General features: G+C 38.0%; 3 protein-coding genes across 10 annotated transcripts in view; 2 read left to right on the top strand and 1 right to left on the bottom strand.

The window, feature by feature from the left end:
• hiw (highwire) overlaps positions 1–6,743 on the bottom strand; it is a 170,202-nt gene extending 163,459 nt beyond the window's left edge. The window contains exons 1-10 of the mRNA XM_012372487.2: positions 6,337–6,743; positions 5,735–5,798; positions 5,422–5,664; positions 5,162–5,315; positions 4,885–5,087; positions 4,478–4,795; positions 4,244–4,411; positions 3,950–4,168; positions 3,636–3,837; positions 45–3,559 (exon numbers count right to left, since the gene is read on the bottom strand). Of these exons, the coding sequence (XP_012227910.1) occupies positions 45–3,559; positions 3,636–3,837; positions 3,950–4,168; positions 4,244–4,411; positions 4,478–4,795; positions 4,885–5,087; positions 5,162–5,315; positions 5,422–5,664; positions 5,735–5,798; positions 6,337–6,431 (5,181 nt within the window). The 5' untranslated portion in view covers positions 6,432–6,743. The remainder of the gene's footprint in view (positions 1–44; positions 3,560–3,635; positions 3,838–3,949; positions 4,169–4,243; positions 4,412–4,477; positions 4,796–4,884; positions 5,088–5,161; positions 5,316–5,421; positions 5,665–5,734; positions 5,799–6,336) is intronic.
• A 526-nt stretch (positions 6,744–7,269) lies between these two features.
• On the top strand, positions 7,270–11,789 carry LOC105675382 (RING finger and SPRY domain-containing protein 1-like). 5 transcript variants are annotated; one of them, XM_012372490.2, is made up of 12 exons: positions 7,270–7,411; positions 7,821–8,025; positions 8,092–8,412; positions 8,493–8,658; positions 8,726–8,908; positions 9,004–9,070; positions 9,143–9,286; positions 9,354–9,469; positions 9,562–9,705; positions 9,804–10,021; positions 10,107–10,367; positions 10,446–11,789. In XM_012372490.2, the coding sequence occupies exons 3-12, from the start codon at positions 8,201–8,203 to the stop codon at positions 10,546–10,548; spliced, it is 1,614 nt and encodes a 537-aa protein (XP_012227913.1). In that variant the 5' UTR covers positions 7,270–7,411; positions 7,821–8,025; positions 8,092–8,200; the 3' UTR covers positions 10,549–11,789. The 5 variants fall into 5 exon arrangements, with proteins under 5 accessions (XP_012227913.1, XP_012227914.1, XP_012227915.1 ...); XM_012372491.2 differs by lacking the exon at positions 7,270–7,411 and adding an exon at positions 7,443–7,457; XM_012372492.2 differs by lacking the exon at positions 7,270–7,411 and adding an exon at positions 7,531–7,748.
• A 354-nt stretch (positions 11,790–12,143) lies between these two features.
• The window catches only part of LOC105675445 (serine/threonine-protein phosphatase 4 regulatory subunit 1), a 123,387-nt gene continuing 109,817 nt past the window's right edge, over positions 12,144–25,713 (top strand). For 2 of the 4 annotated variants that reach the window (XM_067355607.1, XM_012372607.2), the window contains exon 1: positions 12,144–12,292. In XM_067355607.1, coding sequence (XP_067211708.1) covers positions 12,208–12,292 — 85 coding nt within the window. In that variant the 5' untranslated portion in view covers positions 12,144–12,207. Of the gene's footprint in view, positions 12,293–12,805; positions 12,828–25,713 lie in introns of those variants that run through there. The other 2 variants (XM_067355608.1, XM_067355610.1) reach the window with 2 other exon arrangements.

Below are 25,713 nucleotides of genomic sequence, written 5' to 3'. Positions count from 1 at the left end.
CACTGTAGAATTCAAATTTATAGAAATGTAAATACATTACTCACATCATCCAACAATTCCAATTCATAGTCATATATTCCTGCGCCTCCGTAGATACCGACACCGGCTATAAGTATGCCTGGTCTGTCGACGGAAAAGCAAATAGCATCCGGAGAACCGTTACCCGTGTTCCACGATCTCGATTGATTTGTCCTTGTGAATCTCGAAGGCGTCGTATACATGAGTCTGCCGCATGCTGCCTGTAGCTCGTCCTCGTTTCCGCTCGATTGCGCAGCCAATTCGGCGATAACTCGTGCCAGCAAATAACAGCAATGAAGAACCAATTCGGACAGTGAATGAGTCTTTTCTCTACAAAGGTTCCTCTTGATCGGTATCAATATTAGATCCAATAATCTGTCGAGCACCTCGCGAAACGACCAATTCAAGATCTCCTTGCCAGAGCTCTCCACTTGCGACTTGTAACTGATCTGTTCCACCAAAATCGGATACTGATGAGTTTCCGTGGAGTTCATCATAAGAAGACCAGCATTGTCGGATGGACTGAGCTGTCGTTTCACACTGTCGCTGCTTTCCATGATATTGCTCAGTATAGGAAACGTACATCTGAGTCGTATTGCAGAATTGCACAACGAAGCCAGAACGGCGGAAAGAAGACGGTCCTTTGTGGTTGTACCTTGTTCCTTATCGATTTCCGATAACAACTCACACAAGGATGTCCATTTCAGATACGCGGTGGGATAAAAAGCATGATAACAAGCTACGAACGTCTTGTGGCATTCGTCCAGTATGCTGTTGGTCATCTTGTTTCCCAAAGTACTGCCGGAACTTTTATTAGAGCGTGTCTTTCCTTTGCTTTTCAGAGTGATCGGCAAAGAATCAGACAGAATTTGGCGCAACAACGCCCGCACTTCGCCTATGCATTCCGCCAGACGCACCGATTCGGGCGGTGTCTTTTTTATGATGTGATTAGGATAAATTTCATTGGTATACGTTCTGAGCAATCTTAAACTAGCTTTACTTATGTAAACCAGCCGTTCCATCTCGAGCATCGCGTGAGTCGACGACGCGATATGAACGGCCGCGTCGGCCAGTGCCGCTTTCAACGTGTTCCAGCTCCACTGAAGAAGAGATATCAAGGATTGGAAGCACTCCTTCGTCACGGTCCTACTGAATTCCCTCTTTAGCACGTAAACCGGCTCAATTTGGTCTCGCTGCCTGTTCGACGTCTGATTTTCAGGTGTGATCACGCGGTACAATAATTGCGGAATCTGACCGGCGTTGACGTCGGTACCATTGTTGGATCTTTTAGAAGATTTAAAGTAAAACATCACCTGATCTTCGGCCGTGACCATTCCTTGCCCGCCGGAGCCGCAATCGCTGGACGGTCCACCGACTTTGGCCCACGCTACGTACCACCTGTTCGCTTGCAGAGAAATAGGCTCATCAAACAGAATCGAATACTTCTGCCTCGGTCCACATTCGTACGGGATCTCTTCCGTTTCCGCGAGAAGTTCTCCGTCGTTCTCTTGGTCCCCGCCATCGATCCCGATGTCGAAGAGCTTTATCTTTGCGGTGTATTCACCGCGGCCACCGAACAATCCATATCCTCCCAACAAAATGTCCGTGTCGGGCATAAATCGAATCGCTTCGATCGAATGAGCGGAATAGCCCCATCCTCCGCCGTGACTCTCAAACCTGCTGACGGTGGCAAAGTCTTCGCGACTGTAGACCTTGCCGTGCGTCGATGGATTGCATTCGTTCTCTTCGACTATCGATAGATTTTCATCTTGAGCCTGCGTCAAGGTGTCCAAACAAGCTAATAAATGCATCGCGGCTTGAGAACGAGTCACGAAGCAAGTTGGGACAACCGGAAGCGCCAGGCCTGGATTGAGTATGGAAGCTTCTAAACCGGGTATCGTCCGAGCTTCCGTTGATATTATATTGTACAAGCTTATCTCATTATTCGCTGAATTGAATGTCCAGATAACATTGTAGAGAGGATCCAAACACGCTGCGCAATTGCTGAAGTCGACCTGATCCGCGCCGCTGTAACTGTTGCACGTTCCGTCACGTTTGCTTATCACTAGACTTTTAAAAGAATTTGCGTGCTCGTTCTGATGCGGTATTAAAATGATGCAATTCTTGTTTGCCATAACGGTGCTTCTCGTTAAACTGATGGAATTTATTTCGTCTATCTTAACGTAAGTTTGATCACCAGCGGCGCCGATCCACGTCGCTCGTCTGCCCCATCGCGGTCCGATGTTCGGAACCACATTCGGAAAACTGTGCCACGGTTGCGATCGATCGGCACGACGGTTCGCTTGGGAGGTGTTCGTAGATTCGTTCTGACCGTTCCACCAATTCATACCAAGTTGTCCCTTCTGATACGCGCCAAACGTATACACTTCGCCCTTTGACGTGAGTACGACGGTATGATTGCTCCCCGCGGCCACCTGAGTGGCAATGGTCGGTAATTTAACTTGAACCGGTCCCGCGTGCGTCACTAAATCCCCGACGCCTAGCTGGCCGTATATATTACTACCGAATGTATACACTTCTCCGTTTTGCAAAAGTAATACCGTGTGATGCAAACCGCAGGACACTTGAATCACGGGACTTTCGCTAGGTATGGGAACTCTGGCCGGTGATATACTAGCGATCCTCGCCGCGTCTCCTCTCTCCACGTCGCTGCCGCCAACGGCTTCTTCGGCCGCAAGATTACCGCCCAATCCTAATGCCACTTTTTCCGGAAATCCCTTCTGCGAGATACTGGGGCCGGCCACGCGTTGATTGTTCACCCCTTTGATCTTCACTCCATATTTGACAGTAGTGACACTTGGCCCTGCCTTGCTCCTTTGCCGCTGCTTTATTTCGCCCAGTCGTCTTTGCAGGTACTCTCGGAAGTTGGAGCCCGATATACCGTTGCTGCAACTCTTTCTCGCACAGGTGCGACAGCATCCGCACTCGGCGCATCCGCTGTCTCCTTCGCCGCAGCCGCACTCCTGGCCAGGATTCCGATCGGGACGTATACTACTCAAACACGATATACTATAGCCAGTGCATTCTCTGCATATCGTGCAAACCATGCAAACGCGATGCCTCCACTGATGTTGCCCCGGCGGACACATTCCTCTCGTTTCCTCCCAATCTTCCACGGGATCCACACTCTCCTCTTCCGCTATTATCAGTTCGTCCTCTCCTGTGCCCATTTCCATCGCAACTACAGCCATCTCTTTATTCACGGTATGCACTGTAGCAGAATCACGACCGCACTGTCCTTTATTATTGATGCCGAATGTGTACAAATGCCCTTTATTGGTTAAAGCAGCGGCATGAGCCTTTCCTAATGACACGCGAACTATAAGCACGTCCCTTAAATCGGTAACTAATCCTGTCACTGGATCACTATGTAATGTATCCTTGCCGAACATTAACAGAGAGCCGTCTTTCGTCACTAAAGCAGTAGATCCATTATTGCACGCGGCATCTACGATAAACTGACCTTCCACTTTCGCCATTTTCTTTGGTTTCACAGGTTTTGGTTGCCTACGAGCTTTATCTAGAATAAGATAAATAATTTGTATTATTTTTGTTGTTATAAATTAAAAAATAGCTATTATCCACAGTAAACTTACTACTATCTCCATCTTCCCCACGTCTAGCGGTACCGGCAAATAATACAGAGCCATCCTCCATTACCATAATAACATGTTGACCATCGTGACCTGCCGCGAAATGCGCAATCCTCGGACCTTTGCCAAAGGTAAGTTCCAGCCACCTATTAGGCCTTGTATTGCTCTTCATTCCTAGGCAAGTTCCTTTTCCGCTATACAACAACTATAAATAGTACAGATTTATATATAAAATAAAATAAACTAGATATATTATATAACATATATCAAATTGAGCAATTAAAAAATTGTTAAAAATATTTCTCACATATACTTACTTTTCCAGATACTGTTTTAAGTAAACCAAATTCTTTTCCTGCCGTAACCATTGCAATTTCGTCGTCACATCCTGGATTTAAAGTATGTATCGCTTGTTCTTCATCAAATGACGCATATCCGAATATATCTACACATTTCCTTGCCAATTTCAGTGGCAGTTCAGAAGCAACTGTTACAGGATTACTCAATGTATTTATTGTACGCACCACAAAGCCATCCTATTAAGAAAAGATGAGAGAATTAATTCTATAAATATTTTAAATAAAAATATTTATACACAATTACAAACTTACATCTTTTCCCGCCGTTATCATTCCTAAATTTTCGCCATCGGAGAACATGACAGAGGATGACCAATCTTTTCCCTCTAATACAGCAATTCCTGTCACTATAAGCGTTTCTGCATTGATAATTAATAATTCACTCTGCTTTCTCGGTGCACATTTGAAATATAATGAATTCTGCAAGAACTTGGTATAAGTGACAAATTATTTACTATCGTATAATCACAAATATATGCAACTAACATTAGCATAGCCGAGCCATCCTATTTCTGTTGGATAAAAATCTGCCTTATGTACGTATATATGCCCCCATATTGTACCACCGTGGCCGCTTCCAATTTTCAATAATCCACGAGATGTGTGCAAATATAAGTACTTTCCATCGCTTACAAAGCTGCGCTCATTCAGCACCATATTGTTCATTTCATTTGGTAACTTAAGCGTAGAAGTATATATCTTGGAACATTTAGGAACTCCATATGTAATCCAATCTGGTCTAACGAGTTTACCTAATAAAACAGCGTGAATACTTCTCTGCAGAGACGTTAACACACATGGCATCTACAATACAGAATTACATTTTATAATATACTGTAATTTATCACATGCAAAGCAGTGATAGATTATATACACCATTTGTGCGAAAGTACCTGAATATTTTGTACTGCTAATGCTCTTGGAGACATGAGCAAAGCCGCTATTGCTGCCAACAATCGTCCAGTATCTCCTCTGACCACAACAAGACTCAACAAACACGCGCAAGCAACAGCTGTCAAGTGACTGCCATCATTGGCAGCAGCTGACTCAGGACCATGAGATGTCGCAAGATCCAGTAACAGATCGAATAATGGATCTAAAAAAGTATATTATTAAGATACATAATTTGTGAATTGTGCTTACAAAGAATGATAACTCAAAGATACAAACCAATGACATCATCTGGTTCGGATTTAAGGCCTTCAGGTAGTTGCCCTTGCAAAACATCCAATAAAGCCGACAATGCTTTTGTACATAAAATTGGATCAACTGTTCTACTTTCTCGCATCAATGTGAAAACGCTTCTTAAACCGATACCTACAATCTTTATTAAGAAAAAGATTTGTTTTAGTTATATATAATACACATACATGAGTACATGAGCACAAGTATATAACAAATAAAAGTACACTATTATGAACTGCTTTCACCTTTGGTAAATTTTGTATAGTTGATATCCTATCTTCATCATCACTTTCTGTATCTATAGTATCGCTAAGCTCGGGCGGTGGAGAATTACAGTTTGATGCTCTATAAACCTCACTCGACAATTTTGCATATTTTTCTAAAATAGCATTTCTCACACTAGCAAACACGGCAAATGCTGAGGCATTACAAGATGTTTCTATCTCAGGTGGATTATTATAATTTAATTCTCCGTTTAATTCTCCAATCTGCACATACATGAGAAATGTCAAAATATATTTCACTAAAAAATAAAAACATTATTATAATGAATAATACCTTTTTCTTGTCTCGTTTACGAATGGTTTTATTTTTTTTACACTTCCTCCATTCTCCCTTGCTTCTAGAAAAAATATTATTATAACATCCGTATTTAATCAATTTGTTAAATCTATTTATATATATATCACAAATGTCAAAATGTATTTTATCTATACTATAGCAATAATTATATAATTTTATTATAAATATAATCACAATTTATTATAAATATTGTAAATATAATAAAATTATTTGTTTTATTATGAATTATGTGAAAATTTCAATATGTTATGTACAAAATAATGAAACAGTAAGATAATTTATAGTAAAGAGATTAATGAAAAACATTTAAAATATCGAAATTAAGAATAAATAAGGAAATTAATGATTAATAAACAAAAAATTTAAGGTTACGTTTTAAGCCGATAAAATACATCATGACCCGTATTTAATTAACGCCGTTAGATTTAAATTAAAAATTTTATTTAATCAGAAGCCGAATTATTTTTTCCGCTGAATTGTAAACCGGTACAGCAGAAATTGATTAGCGGTGAAGTCACCGCCGACAGCGTCGAGTAAACAAATCGTGAAAGAGGTTATATGCCACACTTTTGTCGCACCTTTGCGCCTCAGCGACGTTCTTGAAGAGATCGTAAAAACACTTGGCGTAATTTTCGGGTTCGGGCAGTAGCCTCTCGTTATCCCCCGACACCATGGTTCATGCGAAACTTTTGACATATGAGTCACCAAATCATTTTCGCGATGCTATTGATCGTTGACATTCGCAAGCTGTCTTCACCATGTGATAACATTACACATCCTGAAATCGTGGAAAAGAATATTCCGATGACGTGTGGCGGTAAATATGTGTTGGTGAAGAACTTTCGATTTTTCGCACTGCCGGCGTTTTATTTTCTTGTTATCCTTACGAGGTTCAAAAACGAAACGTCTTCGCTCCGTTCGCGTAGTTTGTCTTGAACAGTGCCACACGGACCGCGAGTATTTGGCGCGATTTCGATAATCGAAGTGAATTATCGCAAGTGACAAACCGCGCAAACTTTAAACGTAAAATGTAAACGTTAAATGTCAGCACATTTGCATGAGTATATATGTGTCATATGTATATTTCACTAAAACCGAAATATTTTACGGCAATTCATCGTCATGCATTTCTATATATATTACTCACGTCACATGTATGCGTCATATTCAGATATATTTATAAGAATGTTTATTATCACTGTAATCCGTAATGCCGCAAATATGTGCAAATGAAAACAATCACTTGATAAATGTGAACAATAACTTTAAATACGGATGAATTATTTGCAAGGAATCATTTATTTATAGCTAAAGAGATTTATAGCTACTTCTTTTGCAAATTTCAGCAACTTTGCACATGTAAACAGGAGCAGTTTTATCTCCTCTTTGAGCACGATAAGAAAAGTTGGTTATTTTTCTCAATGGGCGAAATCAATTTATTTGTTAATAGTAATAAGTAAAAATTGAACAAAAGATCATTGAAAAGATGTGAATTTACACGAATTTACAGGTTTCGTTGATCACGTACGCGTGCGTCTCACCATATGAACATAAAATGCAACACGGCACAATTTGCACGACTGCTCAACAATTCGATAACGTGTCATGTAGAAATTGGCAGAGTTATTCGCAACAATTCGCAAAACCTACAAAGTATGAGCGAGAACTACTTACTGTTGTATAGTGTGAGAGTGACAAAGTAATATCAAATGGAATAAAGTATATATATATATATGTATATATATATACATATCTATATATATATTACGCTTATTACTGTGTGATAAAATTTGTCGCGCAAAGTAACAGTAACATAACCTTAAAAATGAGAAATCGCAATCCGATTCTAATTTTCGATCGAATATTGAAGGATACTGTGATTTTACGAATTTGAAACACTAAGTTTTGATTAATTATTAATTATTTTTTAAATAAATCAAAACTTGATAAATCTTTATATTTTTTAAAATATAAAGATACAAGTAGAACAGTGAATATGTTACGTATACTGTTTTATAAAATTTTACTATATTTTTCTAATCTTTTTAAATTTTATTGATAGATTGGCTCGAGGGAAATATGCATGATTGAATATAGTTACAAGCTGAAATGCAAGTTTTAATAAATAAGACTTAAGAAGAAACACTGCGTTTAATTTGCATTTAATCACGAAGTGTAAAGTGAGATGAAGCAGATAAGCAGATAAAACGCTTATAACAATCTATATATGGTAAAAGGATATGACTTATCATGATATCACTTTTTCGGTAAGTAAAATTATTTTTTAACTGCACATTTTATAACACATATTATTATCCAAGTTTGTTTTTCAGCCTAGTCAAATGCAAGATTTGATAGCACGCTTGTATCACTGCTCTGTAAATGTAACCTAAATGATAGCCAGCAATAATCTACCGAAAGAATTATAACAAATTTGTGGGAATGGGCAATTGTTTGTGTAAAGACAGTCCAGAACTTGAGACATGTGGCAATAACAGTCATGCGGAAACTCAAAATACCATAATACCAGAACCAAACATATGTATAGTCTCACCTAGTGATTCAGCATCTCCTTCTTTTAAATTTCCCACATCAGCAAATATTGACAAACTTGTATTAGAAACACTTGGAAGTCTTGATACTTTAGTAGATAAGTGAGTATAATAATTGATGTTATTATATATATAAATACATAAAAATTTCTTCTAACATCTGTTTATTTTTATATATTTAGTGATCATGAACCACCACCAGCAATGTTAAAATTAAATGCTATTGCGGACAAGGAAGATGGTTGGATACAAGTAGTTAGTTCTATGGTCAATGTTATTCCAATGCACAATCCATTGGGTCCTTCTGTTATAATATTACTATTAGACGATTGCCCTTTACCTTCAAAGGTTGGCATTTGTTATATTGTAAAAACAAATCATGACAAAAACAATAATATTATTTTTTGATAACTAGGATTCTGTGCTACGATTATCGCATATGTTTCAATTGTCACAAAAACTTGGGCAAATACAAATTACAACTACACAGCAACGTAATATATGTGTAGTACTTGGTTGTATTGCAGAGAAACTTGCTGGTCCTAGTAGTATAGCAATATTATCCGATGCTACTTTAGATTATTTGGTTTCAAATCTAGTAAGTTATTTTATTTAATTAATGTTGAAGTGTCTACAAGTATTTGTACCAGTATATTTTATAAAGTATATCTTAACACGATTTTCTTTTTCTAGCGAGGTGATGTCGAGCCTTATGTAATGTTATATTCTTTAATAGCATTAGAGAAGTTTGCACAGACAAGTAAGCAAGTTAATAAAAATTTGTATTTTTTTAAATTTTAATATATACTAATATATACTTGTATGTAAATAGGTGAGAATAAGGTAACTATTAAGAAACGTCTTATGGCAGAAAAGCAAAATCCATTGCTAGAACTAGAAAAATGGGCTGTTATGGAAACACATTATGTACGCCGTCAAGTTGGTTTCTGTGCACAATGGTGTTTAGATAACTTATGTAAGTATAATAATTTTACGAGATGTTATAATATAATAGCAATAACATAATTTTTGCTTCTTTTTAGTTTTAATGGAAGGTAGAAAGTATTCCCACGACTCGGTTGATGTAACGGGTATTAATGTGATGTTAAATACGAAAGATGTAAGCGAGTACCTGAAAATATCACCTAATGGTTTGGAGGTAAATATATATATTCTTATACTAATACTACATTTCTTTGCTTTTTTATTACTGGATAGTCCATTATTTTAATCTAATGATATTCATTTTAGGCACGATGTGATGCATACTCTTTTGAAAGTGTACGATGTACATTTCAAGTAGATTCCGGCATATGGTATTATGAAACGCTGATAATAACTACAGGAGTGATGCAAATTGGATGGGCCACGAAGGATAGCACGTTTCTGAATCATGTAAACTATTTATACCTATATTTCAAAACATTTACAATTATTACACAGTTGTTAATCGTGCATAATACTACATTATTTTTCGTTTATTCCAATATTAGGAGGGATATGGCATAGGAGATGATATATTTTCTTTGGCCTATGATGGCTGTCGCAGACTGATTTGGTATAATGCACGAAGTGAAAAATTTCACGATAGACCATGCTGGAAATCTGGTGATATTCTGGGCTGCTTATTAGATTTAAATAAATTAGAGATAATATTCTCTATCAATGGTGTACCACTTAAACCATGTATTCAAGTATTTAAAACAGTAAGGTATGCATCTGTTTTTATGTTACGAATAAAATTAAACTTTTTAAATATCAAATAATTAATCGATAATTTTTACGGATATGTTTAGGTCTGGATTCTTTGCAGCGGCTAGTTTTATGTCATTTCAGCAATGCCTTTTTAACTTTGGGAATGTACCTTTTAAATATCCACCCACCGATCGAGAATTTCAAAAATTTAACGACTATGCTATATTGAAACCAGAAGACAAAATCATACTTCCTAGACACATATATCTCGATCAATTACGAAGACTTAGCGTTAGAGAAGATTCTTGTACATTATGTTTTGACCAGAAAGCATCAAGAAGGTTACTACCATGTAACCATAGGTAATATGATTTAAATTTGAATTGTAAAGCAGCAAATTTATACAAGAATGCAATACAATAATCAATTTATTTTTGCAGAGGATTTTGCAAAACGTGTTCGGATCTACTGACTGAGTGCCCAATGTGTAGAGCTACTATCGAAGGACAAGCATATGATAACATATGCTCTGATAACATATGACATCGATCATATCACATCAACATTTACCAATTCTTTTATCACTTCTCTTATATCGTACAATTTTCATGGGAACGTCACAAGATAATCATGATTATGATAGATAGTTATTTGCGCTGTATATTATATACAGTTATCACATGTTCTGTGGCATTTTTCTTACAATACAATGCATTAAAAGATAAAAAGGAATTAAAGGCTATAGACAAAGGAATTTCATGATGGTACGTTATAAAGATTTAAACAATTCTGTGGTTTAAAAGTCAAAAGCGTTAATTGGAGCGCAAATAGAGGTTTTATGAAAAAACAGAACATTCTTCTTGAAATTTTTCCATACTTTTCTCCCCATACTTTTTCTACTATATAGATTTCTAGAAAAATACTGTTTGTGATTTAATAGATCATAAACATTAATTTCAAGAGATTAAAATGATGTATAAGACGAATATGTATAAAATAAATATCAATAGAGAAGTAAAAATAGAAAGAAATCAAATCAGGAGAAAAGTATAAATTAGAAATGCCAAGAAAGCTCATTTTACTTGTTCCGTGTAAAAAAGTTTTGCTTATAGGTATTCTCCATGGGAGCAACTTAAGTATTTCAGGTAGGCAGTTATGTCTAATGTATTCATATACGTTTAGAGAGGAAATGTATATGAAACGAACATGTGCTACCTGGGTATATTTGTTATCAAAAGAACATAACAGATAAAAATCAGAATTATGAGATATACAAACCTAAGATCTGAACTGTAAAAGTAACCAAATTGATAAAAAAGTAATAATGTTTATTGTAATATTATTTTTTTTTTTTATTTTACATGTAAATATAATTTATTTTTAAATTATTAATTGTTTTCGTGATATCAGATGCAATCGTCATTCTTTTATCGGTTGTGCCTAATGATACTCGCATTGAAACTTATGACTGATAAAATTCAAAAAGTTATTTATTTTTTAAAAAAATTCTTCTATTAAAATTATAAAAGTTCAGATTATTTACAAACTTTTTAAATTTTGATAATTTTAATTAGTTTGTGCATATGGACATAATTAGTGATTTAATGTAAACATATCTTTAAGAAACTGTGAAATACCGATAATATAGTGTATATTACTTTACATACACACATTCACATACATATATATTATATTCTTGAGATGATATAATAAGAAATTTAATGTTTTATCATATATATGTATTTTGCAAACATTTTTTTATAAAGTCTTATTTTCGTTATGAATTACCTCTCCCGTTATTCTAACACAGGGGTGCCCACCGAAATCTATCGGTCGATCGCGATCTACCGATCGTAGCTCGTATGTGCAAAAAGGGGGCAACATTGATATATGGGTTACATGACCAATAATTTTAGATAACAAAATAGAAGATGCTCGAATTCTTTATTACCTTCTATTTATCTGGTTTGAATATTATCCGATATGATTTATGCAATTTTAATAAATAAAAATAAATTACCTAATAAGCATGCGATGCAAATATTAAATTTCGCGCTATTGCGATAAGTGCGAGCGCGAGAATCGAAAAACTATCTCTCGATTAGCGTCAATTCAGAACATAGCCGCGGGAGCGCGCCGCAGTTTGTTACAAGATGGCGGGTGAGTGAGTGCCTGTGGACGGGACGAGACTTCTTCAAAAACATGGGATTTTCCGCTAACCTGTGGTGTTTGTGGGTTTCAGATATATCCTTCATCCAGACAGAAGATCTAGAGGACCCGGACGAGGGTGAGTACTCTGAGCGCAAATATACGCATATTTTACGAAAGCGGTTAGTGTCGTCGCACGCGCGCAACGATAGCTCGGTTTAGTTGCACGCTTGGCGACCCCACTACCAGAGTATACATCGTTCCGGCGTTTGAGAGTACATGCGTGCATGCGTAGATATTGCGCGATGCGTGGTATGCGGAATAATCGCGGCGCACGGCGTCCCAATGCGGCTTCTTGCCGCGGATTTCGAGGTTAGGTTGATACGTCGCCGCGCGCGATACCGGGTGCGCCGTGAAAGACGTCGTGAGAATCTTTGTGCTTATGAAGCGAGTGTCATGTAAGATGAATACTGTCGTACGTGCGGCTGAGATGTGTCGCCGCGCGTGGGGACCGCGTTCCGTGAGATCACGGGGCGGTTCTATCGGTCAAGAGGGGGCGCCACAGAACGCCACGCCGCACCGCCGTGTTTATCTCGACCGCGGCGCGAGAGGATAAAAAAAGAAAAAACGGAAGAACGACAGCGGTGATGAGAGAAGACACGCGTTTATGTCGCGTAAGTATTGCTCCTTTGCCATCATTGTGCTAACGAAAATCGTGAATCATTTTTTTGAACAACGGCGCGACGCTTTCGCAGCAACCACCTGCGATTCGCGTCGCAAATGATGCATCGGTTGCGATGGCATTAAATCGATAATGATCGCGAAAGATTTTATGTAGCGACATTCGGCGCGTATTAATTGTCGAATACCGATGGAATATTCCAGACCGACAGCGTTATCGAAGAAATTAACATTGCATGACGATTATGACGCACGAAACGTCGCGCCGTTGCTTTGAATTTGAGATTTGCGCATTGATGTGCAATTAGATTTATGAAAATTAATCTGGAAACAATTGTAATTGTGCGTCTGTGTCATAATTATACGTATATTTAAATAATAAACAGTCGTACTCGTAAGCTAGGTTATTGTAGCTTATTTCACTCGCTACAGATTCCGTCTTAAGTTGTTCCGTATCAACTCGAAATATTGATATATCGATATATTTCTGATGCGCTGCGCGCGTCACTCTCCGGCCGCCATAACAATTTTTACCCCTGCATCGGCTCGAAGAACACAACAGAGATGTTTCGCAATTAATCGTGTATTTTTTCCATCAGAAGTGCATATCAAGTTCGAATTAATGCTGATTTATCGCCCGAAAATGACGAGCGATTGCCAGAGGTATATTATTTATCGCGGATGTTCGCATTTCGTCGTATTACGAGATCGGTACAGTATGTCTAACTTTCTGTAACTTTCTAACGACAATGCCGCTATCTTTACGTGTCGTTGTGTAAGCATGACGCATCATATAATATCTGCGTAACGGCATAACGATAACATACGAGTACGTCCTGAGAATCGAAGCGCTATGGGCGCGCGGTGTTCATTAGATGTAAAACGGTAAAACATGATAGTTGTGTGCGTGTCCGTGCGTGATAACCTCACATAACCACCAAGCAGTCGTCGTTCGTCTCGCTTGCTCGGAATGCGTATCGAATGGATGGTGGAATGCGTAAGGTGATAATAATCGAGTACAATTATGCGCGTAGACGCGTTGCAGCACAAAGTTTCGGATGCCACGGCTAATTCGCGAAGTAAATTCGTGACTTTTGTGTAAGTGAAGAGCATTGCCTTTCGTTCGATCATCCACATAAATGCGAATTTTCGATATTCATCTTCGATGGAGTTGATATGAAGCGGTCTAACAATAAGACGGAATCCATAGCGAGCAAAACAAATCGTTCTGCAGTTCCCCAGCTAGTGAGTACAATTGCTCATTGTTTAAATATGTATATAATTTAATGATAAGGTATATATAGAAAATAACAATTACATATACAATTCCAAAAAGTTAAATGTTTAATCATGCAAGCTATGGGACACAATTTATATCAATTTCTGTATTTAAAGTTAAACATAAAAGTCGTTTTCGTGTAATAGCACCAAAATGTAAATTTACGGAAATGCTAGCGGTTTTAATACTTGTTAAAAACATTATATTTGTTGAGCTCAAGCAAAAGAGTAGTGGCATCTTTGGAAATACAGAAAACAACGTAGTTAGCACGCGCGATTTCTTAATCTATCGAGGTTACTGATCTTGGATCTTTCTTTTCCATCGTCTATTTGCGAGTACCATCTGTTGTAACTAGGGCCGTATCAGGTCGCCGGTTCTCCCGGTGGTTGCAGAAAATCGCCTGAGAATTTCCTCACTTACGAAAACGTTGAAAATGTTCGAGCAAATCTCAGTAGTTTTTTGCGGACAGCGCGATTAATTGATTTTATGATTACGCGTAATGCAAATAACGGATGACAATTACTCCAATTTGTTCCACTCGAGACACGCACGCGTATTTATCTCCGCTCTCTTCTCCGATCTTCCTTCTCCGTTTCATTCTCGCGGGTATCTTCTCCGTCGCCGACAACCACAAGCTGGTCCTGGGTGCCTTTATCTTACATTCCACAGACCGTTTATCAGCTCCGCTCCGCTCCGCTTATATTTCTAAGCGTGTCTAGATAGAGAGAAGTATTCAGAACAGAACTTTTCGATGCCCGAACACACCCAGATCTAGACTGAAACGAGAGAATATAAGTGATATTTATTGTATAAAGCAAATGTCTTGTTTAACCGTAAGCTATTATATATCAAATCATAATTATATTGTTTTCATAAATGAATATGATACTATTATATGTTGATTTTACGTAGCACAAAATATACACGTGAAACTAACGCTATTTAAAATTTATATCTTGATTGACATCTGAAAATATATGACAAACAAAAATTTACTTTGCTATTTAGTAAAAATAAATTGATTGTTAATAATCTCTTAACTAGCTGTTCATCGATAGTTATTCTACAGCTTTATTGACTGCATTGCCATCTGTAATAGATCATTGACGGAAATTTATGAGATTTTTCGAGGGTGCTACACGGTGCCGTGCGGCAATGACCATGGCAGCCATGGTAACTGCCGGTAATCGATCGCGATTATGCAAATTATTTGGTGACTGGCCGTGACAGCTACTGCATTAGACGTTTCTCGGGCATCGATGATTCCTGCTTTTCATCTGTCTAACGAAATCGTCGCGATTAAATTTTACGCTTTTTTTAATATTTAAGTTTATTTTGTCTTGAAATATTCGAACGATTTACGGATAACAAGAAAAAAATGTATTATAGTTATTCCCAGAAATGTAAGCGATTTTATGAATCAACGACGTACTGAACTTTGTCTCGTCTGAAAGCCTGAAGCTTTTCTTTCTAGAAAATAGTTGGAAATAATCGAAAATATCACAAAACAGATAATGAATTGGGAATCACTTTGTCGTCACTTTGTACGACGGTGAGGGAACGCAGGATTTTCCATTATTCTGTTCGTTTCGGCATAATTTTAATTTGCTTGCCATTTCTTAATATGATTCATGAAGTTTTTTGTAAGCTCCTCTTTCAGACGTCTCGTTGGACGGGGTATCTTTTTCTTTCCGCCGCGTAACGTCGACTTTATCCGACCGGACACGAGAATGGATAAGAGGGGCGGCGGACGCGATGAGGGGAGGAAGGAAAGGGAAGTACACGGGGTATAGAACGAGTATAGGCGGATGTATAAAGAAACTTTAATTTCTTGGCATTGCGTGAAGTTCCTTGCCCTTTCAGCCTTTTCGGTTCGGTGGTCTGTTTTTGATAGGAAGACTACGCCGTCGTCTAGACGCAGCCAGAGGGTTACCTCGGCTTTTATGATCGCAACACGAAACGCACCCCTTAACGTGCTCGAACGCAAAAATACCAGTTTTCTACCCTCTTCCTCGCTCTTTCCTTCTTTCTCTCTCTTTTTTTTCCCGTGCGCGTCAGCCTTTTCTATTCTTTCGTCGGCTGTCGCCCTTCCTATACCCACGTATGGGCGCGTTACATTAAAATGATTTATTCACCTTATTAAATTCGCATTCGAGACTAGCTAAGTACGCGGAGTAGACATCCCACCGAATCGCAAAACCGGAATCCACCACCCTTTCGAGACGGCGAACTTCGCGACGCGTTTGTACACTTCTTTTTTCCCTCGCTTTTTATTTATTACTCTTACCGTCTCGCGGTAGCTCGTTGTCGTAGACGACACCTGTTCTTGCCTCTTCAAAACTATTTTTTAATTGTAAATGTATGTAAAAAAAAACCAGTTAATTCTAATTTATTTGAAATCCGTCTGTGCATTAATTAAAGCTAATTGAGGCTTTTAACTTCTGCTTTTTTTTTCAAAAACAAGAGCTTATAACATTAATCAAATTTTGAGTTAATTTGAACTAATGTTTCCACAGCTTTATTAAATTATGTCTTCAACGATATAAAATTATATTTAACGTTAAAATATTTAACATTATATTCATTATATTAAAAAATCGTGTTGAATGATTTAAATAAAAGATAAATGTTATTATAAATATGGAAACGTTTGCAAATTATATTCAATTATGCGATACATACAGATACATGCACGTTTTCTCGGAACTAAGTAAACAGCAATGATTTCGAACGAGATAAAAACTAGGATATGTCAACATTTGATCCGTTTCTGCGTCTTCGTTACGGTCCAGTCGAGCGGAGGCACGCTCAGCTGAGAAGTGGCGCCGTCTCTCGTCGAAACGATCGAACGGCGACCGATTATTACATGACATTCCTTGAATACCATTCCAATCTCTCCCTCATCTCCTCCCACTGCCCGACCGGAGCCTTCCACCCTCTCTTCTTCTCCGTTTCTCTTCCCCGATTCACTTTCCCTCTCTTTCTTTCGGGCTCACCCTTTCTATATTTTTTCGTTATAGAGAAGCGAAGCTTCTCAGCAGGCAAGAGGCTTCAACGAAGGAGGCAATACGAATAAACACTTCGTCTTTCTTCCTTTCTTGAATTTTATATTAACTTCTGAGCATCCGTGTCATGTCGATTTAATCCGAGCGACTTTACTTTTATTTATATTTTTTTAATAATTTTATAAAAAAGAATACAGGAGAAAACTTCTCAAGTGTATGTTTTATATGTCGTTGAATTTTCTAGAATTTTAAGTATTTTATATGAAATCTACCCGAAAGAGAGATAATCGATGTGGCTAATATATGTACATTTTTTTATATAAGAAATATTTTCTCAGCCTTCTCAGTCTCTAGATTCTCGTAATCGTAATTATGCACATGTTCGCATTTCCTTCCCGTTTTGCCGCGATGAAGCGAAGTTCAGAATTGACCGCGCCCTTGCGACAGAAATACAAGATATTTTCGAAGACGTAGAAATCGATTTGACAAAAATTTGTACATGACCTTTGTGCCACGTGCTTCGTAACTTTAATCTATTTTCAGAAAAATAGATAACATCGTATTTTCACATATAGTACTGAAATTGACCATCTGATATTAAATTAGTTTCCTCGATATGAAGGTTTCTCTAATATTCATCATTAGTATGAGAATTTAATGGTAGATTATACGCTGAACGATCGTAATTTGCTTTATCCTAGGAAATACAAAGGTATAATACGCAAAAAAAACGCTAAATGATTCAAAAACTATTTGTTTGTTATCGAATTAATTATTTTATGCCATATTCCACGCTCCGCATTCATTTCGCCCAATTTTTCGCGAGATATTATCGGCAGCATCCCGAATTCAGTTCTCTCGAGGGTAGCTGGGGTCGATGACGAGCACTGTGAGAAATATCGATTCGCGGCCGTCTTCCATTCTGACTGTAATAATGCGACACGAGCCCCTCGATGGAGGACGCTGCCCGATACTCTATTGCGGAGGTAGGGACGGAGAGAAAGGATAGAAGCCATCGGTAGTGAAAATAGTACGATTTCTCGTAAAGCCACGAGAGCGAACCCATTCATAAAGACGAAGGCGTGACTAACGAGCAAGGAGAAACAGGCGTGAACTCGGCTCCCGTCCATCCCTTTCTGTCCTCCACATCCTCCCTTCGTCCACCTCCGCTCGTATTTTTCTTTTTTTCCTACTCAATCCAGTTATTTTACCATTATGTTATACGATAGTCAGTCGAACGATACTTTCTTTCGTTCGTCCGTTGCGCCGCGTACTTTTCAATACTTTTCTTCTTAATCGACAGAATGTAAAAAAATGTAATGAGAAAAAATTGTAGGATTGTAATCGAAAAAATAAGAATTTACATTGAAGATTAATTTTAATAAACTTTCACAGAATTTTCATTTGTATGAAACTGCGTGAAACCACTATTATTTTGGGTAACTTTGGATTTTGATGCTATAGAATATGCGAAAATAATTCCTACATTTATTCGCACAATAGAAACGCGATGTTGTGCGGAAAGTACAATTTTCTCTATCTATAGTGCGAGAAGTATTGAAACTTATTAAAATTATATTTTGAAATTATTCAACTTCAGGATTAAAATAGATATACAGAAGAGAAATTATAAACTGTTGCAAACAGAGAAATAACATTTACTTAAATTCTCAGTAAGATTCAAATTAATTGAAAAATCTTTGAGTGAAATTCGTAATCAATTTAAGAGATGTATTTTCCACTTTTGTCATTTGTGAGAATTCGCACATCGGAACGTATTTAGTATGAGTAGCATTTGTCTTCTTCTTGAAAGTATCCTATTCTTTTCGAGTAATTTTCCGTAAGAAAGATCATGAACAAAAAAATGATACAATCCGCGGTCGGTCGGTACGAGAGCGATGACAAGCAACGGTGAACAGTAAACGGCGTCCTTTCTAGTAGAACGCTTCCGCGTTCTGTCGCGCGAACCGATCTCCGGGAAGAACGCGACATCGCCGATGACAACGTGTCTCTCCTACTGTTTGTCTCTCCAGAAGCGTCCGTTTAGGAATCATGTCATTGTCTCGAGCTACTTGCGATATCGTGGAAATCATGTGGCTTGCTTTCCAGCGAAGGACAGTTTTAAAAGTCATAACTTGTCTAATCTTTTCTTTCCATTCGTATAAATATTTACTCATATAAATTAATTATATGAAATTATTTTGAGGAAAATAAATTTGATCGGAGAAAGTAATTGCAATTACAAAATGAATAGATTACGATAAAAATTTTTCAACAGTAAAAATTGATAGCTAATAGAAAATGATTAAAAAAATCGTTAGACATTAAAAGAAATATTTTTCTGATAGTTCGCAGAATATTACTTTTATTGTATAGAGGAGACATTTTTGTCGATCACATTATAAATTCATAGAATTCGAAAAACTGCGCGTATATTTTTACAGAATAAAGCATCTATATCGAAATCGCACGGTCTGTATGCGACGTGCTTCACCTGATCGGATGGAATAGGATAGGTAAGCCTCGAAGGGGAAAGTTTTGATTGGGTTACGAGGACCGCTGACAGAGGGATCGATGGATATCCCGGAAACGGAAAAGCTCGATGTAAACGCATCTTCCGCGCTCACCGACCCTACCATCCCGCTGTTTCTCTCTTTCTTTCTCTCGCTCTTTTTCTCGTTCGCGTGGCCTTGGCGCAACGTTCGATGAAAAACCACCAGCATGGTGTCCTTTCCTCCCTTTTTCGGTCGGGGGTCGGGAAGAGAGAGAAAAAAAAACAATCTCGCTAATTTTCCATCGCGTACAAGGGCACTGGGACAACTGCTCTGTGAAACCGATGTGTTTCCCCTACCTTCGAGTATTCAGTCGCTCGCTTGCAACTTCAAAGCGGACACCGGATCAAAGATGCGCCTCAACATTTATCGGGCTAAAATCGTCGAGCCGCGTATACTCCATGGAGTTCCAATGGCATTCCCTCGTGGATAATTTACGATTGGCAGCATTCCTTTTCGATCGACACGGATTCAGTCTCACCTATTCGGCAAATTTGCTCCACAAAATTGCAGAACTCGTCACCTGATCAGGTGAAGCGCATCGCGTACGTGCTGTGCAATTTTAGATAAACACAAGACGATAAATCAGATAATATATTAAAGAAAATATTTTTTACTCAATTTAATCTTCTTTCTTTACTAAATTATTTTAATGGCAACATGTAAAAGTATGTAGAAATCTTTATTGAAAATTGATACAGATTTATTATTTCGTTATTTTTTAATATTATAAATTGAAATGAACCTTGGGCATAAAAACTTTTATAGCGATTTGATGCAACACGTATCCACGATAATCTCGAGAGACACGCAGACAGATTCGAGTTGCGTAGATAGCGGCAGGTTTGTTCGAGACGGCCGATAGTCCCATTAATCAAATCTCGAAGAAATGGAGATAGGGAACAAACGGCACGGCTCTTCTGATCTGAATAAGAAGCGAACGCGTCGTAGACGGGAGCGTGCATGACCGGTGTGTTATCAGGTGCTCTCAGGGGGGAACGAGATAATGTCGGAATATGTCGTAACATATCTTTACTCCCTTCGTATAGCCCCTTTTTTCTTTCTCATGCGTGCGAGCATACCGATGTATAGAAAAAAGAGGCGACGTAAAATACCCGTTATGCTTTTTTTTTTTATTTTAAAATGCTTCGGAATGAATGTAATCCATAAAATTAAACGTCAAATCGGAGAGGAGAATTTTATGCGTATTCCATTGATATAAATGAGTATTACGTAGATATATATTGAACATTGTGTATATTTTTCGAATAATTTCGATAAAATTAATACATTCCATGGAAAAAAGTTAAAACCACACTTCTATGCATCAGAATAATTTAAGCTTATTTAATATTTCCCTTCTGCGGAAATAAATCTCTTTGTTTTCATCCGTTTTTCTATTTTCGAGCTGATCGGTCGATTAGGCATCGCGCGTAAACACCGCGGTAACCGGAGCTCTTTTCAATAATCGAGTCGGACATTCTTTTCGTTTTTTTCGAAACACGCACGTGGACTCCGCCTGTACGCCGCAAACGTTCCACGTGTATGAATGCGTAGTGTAAATAAAATTCCAGACTGCACTCTGCTCTGCCGTGTGTCGCCACGGAACGACCGCGCTCTCCAGGTGCACGAACTTCCGTTATCGTACTCCTCTCTGCTATCAAATATTCCCCGAGTGTGCCGGGGAAACGGTGCTTATCGACAAACATTTCGATGTTTTCTTTCAACCCTCATACACTCCTCAGTTGATATTTCACCCATTTATCACTTTTAAACGTCAAAACTATGTGCACAGCGAACTTAAGATCGCAATTTATTTACATTTACGATAGGGGATTTCTTACGTATAACGTATTCTTACTTTTTCGATAATCGTGGAAAAGCGTTGCTGTTGTGTGTGAGAGACGAATATATTAAAATGTGATTTAAAATTTAAATACGCGAGCTAATATCATCCTGTGTCAAGAGAGAGAGAGAGAGAGAAAGAGAGAAAGTGGGAATACAATATATGTAAAAGCTCCCATCAATTCTATCCTTTTAAATACTTGAAACGGAGAGAGAGAGAGGGAGAGGGGAAGGGAAAAAGAATGATTATAATCTATAAATGATATTCCTAGGAAAGATTTACGAGAATATAACTTTCAAATAATGCAAATAAATTATTTAAACACACTGACGTTGTAACAAGATGATATTGATTGATTTTTCAAAATCTTAAAATCAATATTTTTCAAAAATTGTAAGTCACGCGAAGACATGGAAGGCATGCTCAATCACAATTTACATATGTATGTTGAACGGCAGTAATATTCAATAGTTCGCATTGTACATTATCATTTGTTTTCGCTCGGTCTGTACGATCGACGACGTATACGCTGAGACGAGAACGAGGTCGAAGCTCAAAGCGGTACGAGGAACGGCCGCCCCGGAATCCGTCGGTTCCCGCGCAATTGTTGCGACAATTTAGCGCCGTTGTCTCCATCTCCTCCTTCGTTATCTCGCTAACAAGTTAATCTTTATAAATAGCCCGAGCCACGGTTATATTTAATCCTGACCCTCGCGATCGCAGCTTCCACGTTGATACCTCTCCGCTTCGCGTCGTCAACGTCGATTCGGGACTTTATGTTAGAAGCCAGTATGTAATATACCGGTGTAATCTCTCAACGCGATATTCGTTCATGTTTTTACCGTTCCGAAAAAGGCGCGGCACGAAAAAATTGGGTCAAAAGACTAAAACTTTTTACTTCCATTTACCTGTGGGTGAATTGGCACAGGATACCCTAAAGTTTTTATTTTCATATTTATTTCCGGAGTGTTTGGGAATGCGCGTTACGTATTTTATCTCTCGTACTTTTGCAACAATTTGTAATCGATGTTCTCTTAACGATAATTGGATTGAACATCATTTTAATCTTTAATATTAAATATCTCGATACTTAAATATCAAACAAAAATTCTGTTGCAAAGTCCACTGGAAGTTGAGCGAAGAACAAAATTGAATTATCTGTTTGCATTGCTGAAAATTAATTTGCGAAAAATGGTCATTTAATTTTAATTGCCCGTAAAACTGAAAACATTTCGATAACTCATTGAGAGGAAATTTATTCTAAATTGATCAAAGAATTGGTAGATGCAATTTATCATTCATTTGTTTTATATAATAGCTTCTTATATTAAAAAATGAGATAATCTTTAAATAAAAAAAAACCTTTGAATATATTGCGTGAAATGAGATGACGATATTTACGATAACGTTCAGTAGATCACTTTACATTAAGGACTGTGTCAACCGAAAGACTAACGGGATTACGACATCGGCACGATATCTCAAAAGTATTAATCTCTCAACGGAGCGAGTATGCTCGTTCGAAATATCTATCGACCACGCATTGTCGAACTATGCTCTTATCGCGTTGTGCTTCTTTTCTCACGCTTCGAGAAAGTCTCCGTCCTGATATTTCTAGTGGTTCTTCGGTCAACCTAATTTCAGACACGACTGGTAATCGATCGTTTCTTAGGCTCTACCCTCATTTTCTCGCGAATATATATACGTTCATGTTCCGCCGCCGAATAACGGCGCTCGCCCGCGACCACGCCGATCGATCGTTTCAGTTCTAATTTTTAGCCTTTCACACAAGAGACAAAGACCACGGCCTCGATTTCGCGTCGTTTCCCGGCGCATCAATGTGAATACATTGTTTCTGGCGAATAACGCAAACGATTCTCCAAGCAAGACTCGAGCAAAACGGCTCGTATAAGTTAATCTTAGGGCTCGACCGGCAATAAAACTGGGCTGCCCTTACATTCCCGAGTAATGCGTCGTCCGCTATTTTAAGCTCGGAGTTTAATAAACTTACGTCGCTTAATTAGAGCAACATTTCTCCTAACTCGTCTTCGCTTGCGTTTTCATCCGTCTTTTAACCGACTTACATTCGTATTCCCCAAATTTTGCGATTACAATCGAACGCACTTATAACGAAAACTTCCATGCTCTTTAATCCATTTAATTCTTCTCTATCATAATTTTTAATGTACAAAAATGAATATATAGCCACAAATAGAATAATTAGTATTTTGGATTCAGTTTGTATAATATGTAATTTCTGACAGAATAATAAATTAAGCAGAATAACATTATAATAATACCATAATATAATTAATACAAAATGTTAATTATTGTATCTGTTTATTTATAACGTTTCGTGCATCATAGCGGAATAATAATTTGCAAAATTTGAGTCGAACCTTGATCAACAAAGTTATAATTTAATAGCGATAAACACACCGCATGGCAATTTAAAAATAGGGACTGGGATGTGCACATTGAGCGCATCATCGGCTAATTTTAGATCGTTGGATGAAAAGAAATTAACACGATTATTCACGGTGAAAATATTTTTGTTCCGCGAACATAATGTTTCGCTGATACGCGTTCGTGCATCGTGGGTAATACATAGCTGGTTGCATGAGTTGCGATTTTTCTGCTTTTTCCGCTCGTTCCTTGTGTACTCGCGTGTACTAATACGCGCATCGAAGTCGCACGACCCGTATCCTCTGCCTTTGCCTTTCAGTTTCCGCTTCTCTTCCGCCCGGCTTGCCATAACGCGAGGTAGTACGTACTTCGTTGAAGTACCGTATTGCTTGCTACGTATTTTTATGCGATGAATCGACGAACGATTGCGAATCGAGAAATCATACTCTTAACTAGCGTATAAAACTTCGATCAAAAATTTTTATCGGATATTTTAATCATTTTATCTAAACATAACGTGTATGGGAACACTCGAATGCAAGCCATAACATTGCAGTCATTTTACATCTGCTGAATGTATTAAATTTAAAATCGATTTTTCTCTCTCAGCGAAAGTTTTTGTGAAAATCCTTTTATTTTCAGTATTAAATATCTTTGCAAATTAAATCTACATAAAATTATATCGATTGATTAAATTCAGTTAAAATTAATTACAAAAATAGAACTTTGTTACTGCTTTACATTCTCGACGCTTAATTTATTCCATTCATTTAATATTGTCTCATTTTGCAACTATTATTATCCCGCTCACAAACAAGCTACAATTTTATTTCAAATTCATTCCCCGACAAGTTTATTCTCTGCGATTGAAGGAATATCAAAGGTATTCGATAATTCTATCTGCGTTATCTCTAGATACCCTGTATGTTTGATCTTTTAGCAAATACTTAGCCCAAGTTTAAATTGGAAAATCTATTCGGTCTTGATAAGCGCAATGTTGTGACAGATACCAGCTTTGAATTAGTATTCTCCGTGAGATCAAAGCGCTGCTAATAGCATTTCATTACGCTATTTCGTTATACGTTTCTCGCGACTTGGGACTAGTTACGCGGCGGCTACTTTTAGAACGTTATTTACATCCACCCCGCGCATACGTCTTTTCGGCCTGTCTCTCGAATTTCCTCTTGCCCCCCTCGTGCTAGCCCCTTCTTACTACAACGATATTGCGTTCGGGGTATCGCCGGCACCTACGTCTCGCATACGGTATTCATTCTTGCCGTACGCACCAAGTACTTTCTCTTTTGTCTTCGATCGTTCCCGTGCTTCCCTTCCATTTGCACACGGTTGTAGTCGCCACGGCTCTGCCTCTGCCCGTGACTACCACGCGAGTTTACGTGCGTACCGTGCCGCGAGCTGCGCAACGTATACGCTCAGGCCATACTATGATACTATCAATGAATGACTGACTGTCTGGCGTGTGTGACGTGGCCACGCACATTGACCATAATGACTTATCTCCCACTCCTCTCTCTCCTCTCCCCTTCGTTCTCTCTCTCTCTCTCTCTCTCTCTCTCTCTCTCTCGCTCTCTCTCTCTTTTTATACTTTCCTGAATGTTTGCAGGCACGTTACGCAAGCACGCGACAAGCATGTTTTTTCTAATTCTTTCTCGCACAGGCGCATATTCTTGATATAACAAGAAGATTGCTTCTCAAAAAAAAAATTATCTCAAATTTATCTTCTTTTCTCTCACATCGCGTTGTTTCTCTTATTTGTTACAAGTATATCAAGGT

Source organism: Linepithema humile, chromosome 5, assembly GCF_040581485.1.
Source record: "Linepithema humile isolate Giens D197 chromosome 5, Lhum_UNIL_v1.0, whole genome shotgun sequence".
NCBI classification, from domain to species: Eukaryota; Metazoa; Arthropoda; class Insecta; order Hymenoptera; family Formicidae; genus Linepithema; species Linepithema humile.
The sequence above is the reverse complement of the archived record's forward strand: the minus strand, read 5'-3'. Positions and strand labels throughout refer to the sequence as shown.